General features: G+C 32.0%; 1 protein-coding gene across 1 annotated transcript in view; it reads left to right on the top strand.

Moving 5' to 3' along the window:
- side-IV (sidestep IV transmembrane protein) overlaps positions 1 to 9154 on the top strand; it is a 202029-nt gene extending 192875 nt beyond the window's left edge. Inside the window, exons 17-20 of the mRNA XM_085189279.1 lie at positions 1089 to 1242; positions 3469 to 3590; positions 4701 to 4855; positions 6202 to 9154. Of these exons, the coding sequence (XP_085045405.1) occupies positions 1089 to 1242; positions 3469 to 3590; positions 4701 to 4855; positions 6202 to 6342 (572 nt within the window). The 3' untranslated portion in view covers positions 6343 to 9154. The remainder of the gene's footprint in view (positions 1 to 1088; positions 1243 to 3468; positions 3591 to 4700; positions 4856 to 6201) is intronic.
- The last annotated feature ends 3857 nt before the right edge of the window (positions 9155 to 13011 follow it).

The following is a 13011-nucleotide window of genomic DNA, read 5'->3' as shown; positions in this document are numbered from 1 at the left end:
CTGTGACTGTACACGAACCTGGTCTGGGTTCGATACCCACTCGAGGGAATTTAATTATTATTTAAATTTACTATTTTATTTCTTTGCTCTAATGTCAAGGCAAATAACGGAGCTGAATTACGCCACTCAACGAGCAATGTTTCCTGAATTCGGCAGAAAGTAGGAAACAGAGTATCTTAACGCTAGGCAGGCAGAGGGCCTACCCTGCTACACGCGGCATGCAGCATGAAGATGCGTATAGCTATATATTCAATTTTTCAGCTTATTTTTTTCTTTCATAATACAAACTATTCATAATAATTAAAAAAACATTAGTTCTCTCATGAAAATAGAGCATAAACTGTTTAATCAATTTTCCCTGGATCTCACTAGAGCCAACATCCGTTTATAAGCTTCATTTGCCAAACAATTTTATTAAAAATCCACTTAAATAGCATTAATTTAGCTCGCATGCTTGAAAACTTGTTACTCACTTAGCCTTCAAAAGGAGTTTGAAATTCGCAAACGTTGAAATTTTCACAACTTTATTACCTGCCGTGTTTAATGCGGGAATTTTGACGGGAAATTAAAAGTTATCCCGCTGAAGTCGAGTGTTTACTTTGTGACTGTTCATATTTTGTTAAAGTGTTGACTGTTGATTGAACGTTCACTGTACTCGTTTGGTAAAGTTTCAATTAGTGGAAATAGCAAAGCAGTTTCACGCTTATTCCCGCGTAACACTTTTCCACTTTCTACCTTATTTTCGTAACAGTGCGTGTTGAGCGCAGCATTAAACGCTTAGTTCACTAAAGCGGTTAGATTTAAAAGTAATTTAAATTACATAAATTCACTGAGAGGTAATCGAGTTATCGAACCCATAACCATGTATTTTACAGCCAGATACTGTCCGGCTGCACCACGACGGATTTGTAGGAATATTAAAATAAACACAATTAAATGTTCAAAAACACACCGTTCTGTATTTTCGGCAATCGAACTTAATTCCAATAAATTAATTTTTATTATTTTATTTACTTTTAAATGTAGCTTATGTTTCAGGTTCCTTCAGCCTACCCCAAAATACTAAATACTTAATATTTGTCTAACAGGTGAAAGTAGCCCGTTGGGCATGTCACCAGTACTAGCGTCTATAGCAGCGATGTCAGCGTTGATGGCCACAGCGGTGTGTGGGATACTTGCTATACTGTACAAAAAGCATGTGAACCGACATCGACATTTACCCGCCAAGCACGCTCCGTTGAGGTAAGTTTTTTTTAAAGTTCTTGCTGTATCACGCACATGACAGCCAATTGACTCCAATTTTCAAGACATTGCTTGTTAAGCGGCAGAAGTCAATGCCGTGCTTTGTCTTGTTACCTGAGCGAGTAAATTAAAATTCTTTATTTCCCCTAATAGGAATGGCAACCATAGCGTGCTTGGTAGCTGAAGTTTTCACTTCTATGAAGCCTATAAATATTATTTAAAAAAAATATATACATATTTCGGTCGTTTCTGCCTTTCAGATATTTAACATTTCTCTTTATGTATACACAGAAAGAAATACTAAAAAAACTATTACTATAGTGTCAGTTCACTCGTCATCATCAGTCTTTTTAAACACCCTATTCTTGTCTGACATGTGAATATGTACTATTTGTAGCTTTGTAGATTTTCGCTGTATTTCGCACATAGCAGGGTAAACAATGGAAATCTAGATATCTATTGCTAAGACACTCCGTTCCACACTTTTCGCCAAAAACGCTTTTGCCACTGCACCAAAATTAGCCTAATTTTAAATAGCCTATCAAAAATCCCCTAAAACTCCACAAAAAACTTGAAAACATGTAAAAATAAAGCTCCTATCAGACAAAAGATTTAATTCATCTATTTCTATCTCCACATACCAATGTACAGAAACGCTCGAACCGATTGAAATTGGTCTAAGCCCAAAGCAGGTATGCGATAACCAGACCGGAACTTCCCCGAAACAGGGTAGAGCCGATTAAAAGATTTGCACGACGCCTCGCTAGCGCTATGAATTGTTTTACATCTGGTGGGACTTGGTGGGTGTAGATTCCTAATTTGTCCACCAATTTTAATGTAAAAATGGTGTTATATGGCGACTGGGCCTTGATCAATTTGAAATTGCTATTTCTATTGAATTAATCATAATATTATTAGATATATGATTAAAAGCTGTTTCGTTATTATAATGGTATTTAGGCTTAGCTACCGTATCCGTATATATATAACTCTGTCGTTGAGGCCCGTCGTGCCGTAAGGGCACAAAGTGTTAATGTAAACGCGATACGCTGTGGGTTTGATTCTCAGTTTAACTGAAACATTTAATATTTTTATTTCTTCGCTCTGGTGTTGAGGCAAAACGTGTCGGTGAGTTATGCCACCCAACACTACATGCCTCCAAAATTCGCCCTAAAATAGGGAACAGAATGTCTTAATGTCTTAACGTGAAACTGGAATAAACTCTGTCGTTACTGAGTAACAGACTGACAACAGACTGACAAAGCTACTGGGCTTCTACAGTTACATATGGGTATTTAGGTTAGAGAGAAAGCATAATACTAACATATTTCTCGAAATTCTTACGGGAACAAACGGAATTTTCCATTTTACGTTTTAGGATCCACTAATAAAGATATAGTCGACGACTAGCCTTATATAAAGGCTTTGAAACTTTTTATCAAATTTGTTTGAAGATTCCAATCTCGGTCACCTTTAAACTAAGGTCATCTCGTGACTGAGCTAAATATCCAAATGTCATTATAGAATTTGTACCTTTAACTTATTAAAATATTAAAATATAGGTACAGGTTACTGGCCTAGTTAAATATTAGTTTTTATTTTTGTCCACTTTTGTCACCTACACAATGTCTCAAAGAAGCATTTCATTTCTTATAGTTGGTATGTATTACTTCTGATCTATATTTTGCATTTTGTAATGTGGAAAGAGAAAATTTAGAGACAGATTTTGTTCAGAAATTAAACGTTAATTTTCATAGATCTTCTGTTAACGTAACCAAATTACGCATTTTAAACGAGCAGTCAAAGAGTAAAATATATAGAAATATATAAAAATATATAGAAAAATATATAGAATGCTTATTGCATTCTGCCAAGTGAAAATCGAACCCAAAAACAATCAATATTTAATAAAATACTTCCTAAATGCGCCATGATGGTGAAAGAAAGAATATTTTCCAAATAGTAATGTAAGCAGAGGGAACCTAGTGCATATCGAGATAAGTGCCTGAATTTACGCCAAATTATCGAGACATTTTATGGCGGTGTCATGGCGGAACTTAACGACGCACTCCGTCTACGAGCGAGTGCGTCGTCTATGAGCGGAAATATTATTAAAATAAATATCCGCTAGGATCGAACCCACAACTCTCGCTTACGAACAGTCGTTATCACTGCGCCACCACAGCCTCATAAAAAAATACTTATTAACTTAACTATTTTTCTTAGCGAATCAATGTACGCGGAACGGAGCGGTCAATGCAGTACGCCCGTGAAGACCGAAGCTCGTCCCGCTCCCGAACCTGATCCTACAGACGACGCCGATCCTGATATAATACCAAATTTATATGGCAAGTATAGAAATAAATAAAAAGCATATTTTTTATTTCAAAAGAGATTCATTATTCACTAGTTGAGGCCAGTCGTGGCGCAGAGGCACCAGCGAAATGCGATGGATGTGAGTTCGATTTCCACTCAGGGAAACGAAATATTTAATATTTTCATTTAATCCCTCTGGTAACAAGACAAAGCGCACAATATTTCCAAAATTCGGCAGATAGTAGGCAACGGATATGTCCTAACACTAGGTTCCCAGGATCCCTCTGCCTATTCTGCTATTTGCGGGATACAAATTACCTTCAGGTAAACAAATATTCAATTTATAATTTTTGAGGTATTTTCTAAAATAGTATATTTTTTGCAACTAAATACCATTTTGTGTTATTTAAGTATCTTTAAAAGCTTAGAAGAAAATTTCTTTTAAAGACCTAACTATATCAGCAAGTCAAAAATTCCAACTTCTCAAAGCAAAAATATTTAGCGAATTTGTACTAGACAAAGAAAGCTTTAGTTTTTCTTTATGAGATTTTTATGTAAATTTCATTTCTAAGAATGAAAATTTCTCCTCGCTAGTGATAATATGAGGTGTGACATTAACGCATGTATACTAAGCATGATTACGTGTGGGTTCGATTCCCATTCAAGGAATGAACTATTTTTATACATTTGCCTGCTTTATTTGTAATATAGCTACCAACTAAAATTTGATAAAAAGAAATGTAAATAAAAAAGGAAAAAGAATCGAATCCACGCCCCATAATGATAGGGCGAAATCCGTTAGGTAACGTCGTTAGCAATTCAATACTCGGCTACGAAATAACCATTATGACGCTTCATTTATTCACAGAGCTCAATACAAATCGCACGACAGTGATTCTGTGAATTCTGACACCTTTCATTTCTGCTGGAATTTTGAATTTAAACGCGAATTTCAGCTATTTCATGTCTTCTTATAATTTATATCTCTTATTTAATAAATAAATCGGCTTCACACTGTAAAAGTTTATATTATTAAAAATATTTTCATTTCTTCCCTCTGGTAGCAAGCCATAGAACATTCGGGATACATCGTGAATCTGTTTTTTTTTTTAATTTTATTTACATGTAAATCTATCCAACAGAAAGAAGACCGGTATCGAACGGCTACATGAGCCTGCAGCGACCGCCGTCTAACGGCAAGGTCCGTGAAGTCAGCGACGACGCCCGCTCGGAGCCCGACGGCGGTGGATATTACGCTGACTTCAGGAAAAAGGACTATAAAATACCTTTGACTAGTGTATGTATATGTTTTGAGTAATTAGCTAATTTAATTGTAAACGTGATTATTGTGAATTTGATTCCCATTTGGAGGAATAAATTATAAAAATAATTAATTAATTAGTTACCTCCATTTTCCCTCTCTGGTAAGAGTTGCTAATAAATTGTTCATTTGTTTATTATCCATTATCTAAAAATAACTAGGAAGCTAAGCTAATTAAACCATACGTTATTGTCGAGCACATCGAAATTATTACATATTATTTTTGTTAATACTCAGTTATTACAAAAAAAAACCACGGGAAAAAATATAAATGTATAATATCTAAAATTATTACATACAAAAAAATTCTAAGCTACAGAAAGAAATAAACCTGCAAAAACCTCTCTTACCCAATTAGCCTGTTATTAACACCAACAGAATAGAATCTAACACACGTGAAAAGAAAATTTCGTATAAATTTTTACACCGCCAATTCATGTGGTCTTTTTTTTAATAAAAAAAACGCAATTATGTGCACCACTGAAGTATGTTTTCATTCAGAATGAAGTGACTTTTTATGTTGAACACAATAGCAAAGTAAATACAATATATACTCGTAGTGTACGTTCACTTACTAGGTCAACACTATTTTTCCGAAGCAGCCACAATTAGTGTTATGTAGGCCAAGCATTTAAATTACTTTCATATATTTTTTACTCTGCTTAATGATGCAACACTACCCTCTAATAACGTTGGTTTATTAAAACTTTGAGATTCGCTCTTGACAATTTTTTGTAGCTACCCTCAGTTTCAAGGTGTTGTTTTGCTTCGCTAAGTGCAGGGCACTAGAGTCTTTTCGACGTTCTCTACAATATTGTGACTCTGCTATTAAAGGCGAAATGGAAATAAAAAATAAGAAATTATTCTATTTCTTTTTAAAATCGTTTTCAAAAAACAAGCGAGAAAACAAATGCCGCAAATGTTTAAATTATTGTAAAAATATAATGTTTTTGAGAATTTCAATAATCATATTCTTCAAATTTGTTCAGATATTAGTTTTTTTTAGGAAATAAATCAATTGATAAATAAATTTACAAGTATTGTATTACCACTACCATTAGTGTAATATAAACTTGTATGATGGCTGACAATATTTATTTTTAAATATTTTTGCAAAAAATATGTTTATATATACTTTATTAATTGAAATATATAATGTATAAAATATAAATAACACATTAAAATAGCGTAATAATTATGCTAACTGTACATAATTTAAAAAAAAATCTTTTTTGTCATATAGACTCACTAATCTTATACAAAAATACCTAATTTGTATTTATATTATCCTGTGATATATAATATAAACATTTATTTTACAGTCATATCATAGTTTAAACCGCGTGAACAAAGGCGTGAACGCGTGCAGTCCGGGCTCGGGCGTGACGTCATCGCTCACCGCGCACCGCCTACGACCGGAAGTAGTCACTACCTCCCATAGAGTTCAAGAGAGCTGTATATAAACTAAATATAGAGGCATTGTAATAGTCTGGCATTTATATCATGACTCGTGGAATAAAATATTTTCTAATAAAGGTAATTTAAAAGTATTGTTTTGTTTGAAATGTAGAGTCCGCATTTAGAGCTGGAATTGGACTTTTTAATGCATTAAATTTCTAAATCGAATTTTAAATGAAACATTTCATTGTAAAATCTAATAAATAAATATAAATTTGTAATTAAATGAAACATTTCACACAAAATAGACGCTCTACATAAGCAATAGTGTACAAAATTTTTAATCTATTCAAATTTTTATATCAAAAATGTATACAGACAAATTTTTTTATGGAAAAATCTATAGGATTAAATAGCTTCCGAACCATTACAATGCCTTGAGACCCTCCAATGTAAATATTCTGATAAGATAAGTACTGACTGTGTTCCTTTCATAGTTTAACCTTTTGTAAATTTGACTTTTTACTCGTTTGTGTAAGGATAGAGTAAGGTACACTTGTTAGTGGGCAATTCGCTTAAAGTTTGAGGAGCACGGTACGAGTCTATAGATATATTTTTTTCGATACAAGTTTATAGATATTAAATTTTACTGAGTATGTAATGTTTTGTAGCTTCAAGCTGTATTTCCTAAATAGCAGGTTAGGCTTCCCTAATAGCAGGTAAGAAACCTGGGAGCCTAGTGCTAAGACATTTCATTCTCATTAAGACAATTTCGTTTCCTATTTTCTACCGAATACTGGAGGCTTTGCTTGTATTGAGTTTAATATAAAAGTACATAGAAAGTAAATTTAATTGGAAAATTAATAATATTTACGATATAAAATATTTATAAACCGAGTATTTTTCCATATAAATAAAATATATTTCTTTTGAGACCTGAGTTAGTGTACGTATATCTATAGACTCTTAATGTATATTTGAAATAATATTGTTAATAACTTAGGTCACTCTAAAGCTGTTTATTAAAAACAAAGAATTTTAAAATAACATTATAATAACACATGGCTAAGTTTCTATTTCTATTTTATTTCGAATGGAAAGAGTTTAAGTACTGCATGTACTATTTGATTAATATAATGATTAATAATATATTATTTATTATCTTTTAGTGCATACATATACTTATCAGAAACAAGTGAAATATAAAGAAAACAAAAAAGACCTGACTGCATATAATTATTATTAATATTTTTATTTATTAATATTATTATATTGACTTGCATTCTTTACTGGTTTTACAGTTATAAGGGATAAAGAAACGGGCATACATTCTTCCGGGGCATCGAAGTCGAACCCACACCCATTACGCTTACATGTCCCACAATAACTGTTCCACGCGGGCCTTAAAATAATTTCTAAACTATCCCACGGGACCCCATCATATCATGGGAATGCTAACACTCTGGCGCTAACTATATCGCTTGGTGACAATGTACCCAAATGTTTGGGGCTCGGTAAAAAATTATCACCCATATGTAGAATGATGAATAAATATTTTTTAAGACGATCTCACTGCGCCATAGAAGCGTACATAAGAGTAAAAAAAAATTTTAACATATTTTTTCTTCATATATCAGTTAAATAATCAAGTAATAAAAAATATATTTTCTTTTCTCTACATACATATATTAGCATCGTGGCCTAACAAATAGCATCGTTAAATAAACGTCAACGTTTATCCACAGTTAGTGCTGTGATAGTTCTTCCGCGCGGTACATTTTTAATTGAAATTGGTTAAACTGGTTCAAGTAAAAAAAGTAAATTGAAAACTCATAATATGACATTTAATTATTTATTTTATCATAACTGTTACTTATTAGTTACAATATATATTTTTTAAATGATTCTATATTTTTGTTAATAGCTTAACTCAATAGAATCGCATGGAACTGATTACCTTTATTATATCCAAATCCAAATTTACTACAAATATGGTAATAGGAAAATAGGAGAAAAAAAGATTTTAACATATATGTTGTTCATATACTTAATAAATGACAGTAAATGAATGATAACGATAAAATATGTAAATGCGAACTTGAGACTTGCTTCACTCCAATCGTTGTGTTTGACTAAGTGCGGGATACAGCGTGAAGCTAAAAACAGTTTTTTATTCTAAAAAAACTCTCTCCATTCTATCCATTCTTTATTTTAAATTCCAAGTGACCGAGGAAAAGTCTAAAATATCTATTATCTTTATAAATTTCGCTCAAAGTTGGAAAGGTTGTAAAAATAGTTGATTGAAGCGAAATTGCTTGCGAATTATATTAAAAAGTGCGCATTGATATTTTAAAAGCTGTTGAAAAAATTAAGATTTGTATGAGGTTTTTCTTTAAAACATTTATTTCTAAGAATAACTTAATATAAACGGTTTCTTTACAAAAATTTAAAGAACAAAAGTTTTCATTTACTTACGTTTTATAAATGTATTCATTATTTATTTATATACTTAAATGTAAATAGCTGTAAATTTGTATATAGAAAAGTTCTATATTGAAATTATAAAATCTAGTCTAATTTAGTACTAACGGTGCTAAGAAATGTATAGTAAAGCGCCTGTTATCCATATAGTAGAGTATCCACGAAATGAAAATACTAATTTTATTAACACTTTTTTTAATTTGTCTAAATAGTTTATGATAAACTTCTTAATAAATGATAATAAAAAATAATTAAATGATATATAATTGGTCTATTAGTGGGTAACAGGCGATCAAAAACAGCAGCATTCAGTACGAGGTGCTGGATTGTTAAAGATTCGATAAACAATTGTTTCTTGTAAATGTTTCCAAAATACAATGTCAAGCATTTATGGTTTTCAGTGTTTTATTTACAACCCTTGATTGCGATTATTTTAAAAGAACTGTTCAATAATGTTTATTCTAAGACTACTGATGTTTATTAATATCTGAATTAGTTGTAAAGCTAAAAAAACATGAAACCCTTATAGGGTATATGGGTACATCTTGTCTATTATTATCGGATCCCGGCTACGGAAACCGACTCGCTTTGAAAACGTAGATACACTTGATCCAGGTTCAAATCCTTTTGAATAACATTCAACATAATTCTTTATAGTTGTTTTCTCTGTTCTGTCATGCGTCTCTTAGCAAAACGAAATAAAAGTAATTCACACTCCCCATGAGAAAGAATTCAACCTACAATCGTCGCGTATCACAACATTATACAAAATACAATAAACAAAAGTAAATTCAAAACGGAAACACATTTACGACTAGATATCAATTTTTACATGAATTATGGTTACAATACACATATACGATATTTTGATTTTGAGCTCTCACGACGTCATATTTCTAGAGTATAAAATCGAAAACAAAACAGCGTAAAAGGCAGTTTAATAAGCAAAGTAAGTAAGTTAGGAAAAATAAAATCTATTTTTTATAACATAAAGATTAATTTCAAGTAAAATTTTTACTTCGCAGCCAAATTTCATGATACCACCCGTCGATAACAAAATTTTATATCTTAACTAATATTATAAACTTTTAGAAGAGATTGTTAGGTTAAACGTGCTAATCTCAGGAAGTACTGGTTCATATTTTTGTATAGAATAGTCCAATTATAGAGAAAGACCCAGAACCTGCTGTCAGAGTTACCTGGGACACTTAGAATGAGTCATGTTTCATTCACAATTTTTTATAACTTTTACGTAAAAACAAGAGCAAAGCCGCACTAAAAACCTAGTCTTTTCATATTATATGTTGTTGTTAAATTTAAAAGTTTGTATTTCGTTGATAGTGCCAATTAAGTATGCAAATTTTTATTTATATTCATACATATTGGTGAATGAATATTGGATATTGAATTAAAACAAAGGCTTTTTGACGATATATTTGTTTGAAAGCAAAGTGTAATATTTATATATTATTTACATGCAGGTGGGTTGCAGTATTTTTTAGACTTGTAGTTAATCTTATTATACTCTCCTGTTCTACACGGTATATACCCTCATATTAGGGTAGGCAGAGGGAACCTAGTATTAAGAGACTCAGTTTCCCATTTTCCGGGCAATTGTCGAGATATTGCAAGTCGAGTGGCAGAGCTCAACGCTGCAATTCATCTTTTTACCAGCTCGTTGAAAATAATTAATTCTTTGAGCGGATATCGAACCTACCTTTCATTAATAAAATGATAAATCCCTCTGATAAGATTCAAACTCACAACCAATATTTAATTAAGCAACACAGATTTAAAATACAAAATTACGAAATTTATACGACGGAAATACATATTAATATAAAAAAGTTCTAAATTATGACAGTCGACGCCACACAGAGTGACGCCCATAAAGAGTATTTATTTGACACGTTTGATAGTAAAGCAGATTTAATGAAAGCTTGTATAGTATATGGTACATAAAACAATCACTATAAACAACAACGCCTACAGTTAAATGGGAAGATTAACAACGGCGGTAAACGTAAATATAAATATAAATCAAACCAAATATGGTGGTCGTCGTAGCGCAATGGGAAAGTGTTTGAATGTGGTGGTTGAGAGTTCGATTTTCACTCAAAGGATGGACGTATTGAAGTTATATATATTTTTTGCAAACATATATCCCAGTATAGAGTTTGGCGACTCAACATATGATGGTTACAATTAAAAAAAATTATGGGAGTATGTAACTGCGACCAGAATTATCTCACGGGACAAAGCCGCAAGAGAAACTAGTTTTATTTGTTGTAAACGCATTTTAAAATAAAAACAAAAGGTAAGACTAAACAAATGAAATGTCTAAAATACTTTTCATTATTTTGTTCATAATATTCTTATCTAATCGAATATAGAGTCAAATATAATTTATACCATAACTGTCGAGATTAATATCTCATACGACATCAGGGAGTAGCGATTACACTAATGTACGTTGGATTAGGGGCTTACTTGTATTTTTGTATTTTATGTGGGAGAAATATAAAAATAAACTAATTTTTTTTTATATGTTTGACATCTTATATAAACAGAGACAATTTAGTGATTGATTTTAGTTAGAAAAAAAGTCTTTTAATATTTTGCACATTATTTTTTTTAACTTCATGCTGTCCTGCATAATAGCAGACAAGACAACCACTAAGAAATCACTCCATTCTCCACTTTCCGCCTTGTTTCCGAGACATTGCGTATTGAGTAGCGAAACTCAGAGCTATGCTCTGTCTCGTCACCCTGAGTGCTGGAATAAAATCAATGAATAAAATGTCTCAATGGCAACAAGAGTATCTTAACACTACTTTTCAATGTGAAGTTAAAAAAATTGATATAATGTCACCATTTTCATTTCCATATACGAGTAGGTACATATACTTACCAATGTATTCACCGCAGCTGGGAAATTCTGACAGATGACCTAATTGTCATATTTGGGCTGCGGTCAGTCCCATGATTGATACGCTCCATGCCACCACACTCACCGCGTTGCAGCAAGGTACTTTCCAATGGGTATTTATCCAATTATTGTTTGGAAAGGATAACGTGGAAGTGGAAATATTGAAACTTTGTTTGTTTTGAATCTATTAATAGGTACAGCCTGGTTAATAATAATTATGTTATTCTCTTGTATAAAAGTATCTATATATATAAAATCGAAAGGTCACTCACTCATCACGAAATCTCAGAAGCTACATGTGCTAGGAATCTCAAATTTTGCATAGGAGTTACTTATAGGACTTAGGTGCTCGCTAAGACGGGAATTTGCAATATTCGACTTCTAAGGGGTTGTTTTTGGGGTCGAAAGTTTGTATGAAATTTCGTTACTACAAATGCTAGGAGTCTCAAATTTTGCATAGATAATAATAACATAGTTCACGAGGGTGAAACCGCGAGCGGGCCGCTAGTATATCATATAATTATGTAAAAAGAGGCGAAGCGTGGTGTTGAGTTCCGCCACTCGACACGCAATGCCTCGAGAATTAGTTGAAAAGTGAGGAACATACGGATAAACGGATTGTCTTAACACTTACTTCCCAGATTGACTCTTCCTATTGTACTAAGTGCCAGACTACTTGAAAAAAAAAACTTTTAATTAGTATAAAATTGAATAACTTGAATAACTTGAATTGAATACTGACTGAATAGGTTCCAATTCCGAACTATATATATTTATATTTAAAAAAATTCTATGTCTATTACAAGAGAAAAAAGTAATATTCAAAAGGTAAAAATAAAGGAACACATACACGTTTATTATTATTAACAAGGAGCTAGCAACTTCCTATAGAACAACAATGAAGCAAAATATAACGATTTGTAAATACAATCGACATATCCTCAAGTATCAAGTGGCAGATTGAAATGTCACATACATGGTATGTTGTGTACATACATGCTGTCCTTGGATTATATTTCTAAATACAGTAGTAATAAATAAGCAGAAAATAATATTAGGAGGTATTCTCCACTTTTCGCCATATTTTGGAGATAATGCTTGTTGAGTGGTCTACTAGTCTACTAGATATTATAGGGTCCAAGAGTTGGAAAATCAAAATAATAAGAATAGAAAGTAGAAACGGAACCCATTATCGTAGTTTACAATCAAATGCTGTCCACGACCGTTTTAAATAATCCTAAGTAATAATCTAATAAGTAATAATATAATATTAAATACTGGATTTTTATAAAGCAATGATTAACTAGGGCTAGTAAGTTAGAAG

The sequence above is a fragment of the Heliconius melpomene genome, chromosome 8 (assembly GCF_056956725.1).
Source record: "Heliconius melpomene rosina isolate 202511_hmr_F chromosome 8, ASM5695672v1, whole genome shotgun sequence".
Lineage (NCBI taxonomy): Eukaryota > Metazoa > Arthropoda > Insecta > Lepidoptera > Nymphalidae > Heliconius > Heliconius melpomene.
This window is presented reverse-complemented; position numbering and strand designations above follow the sequence as displayed.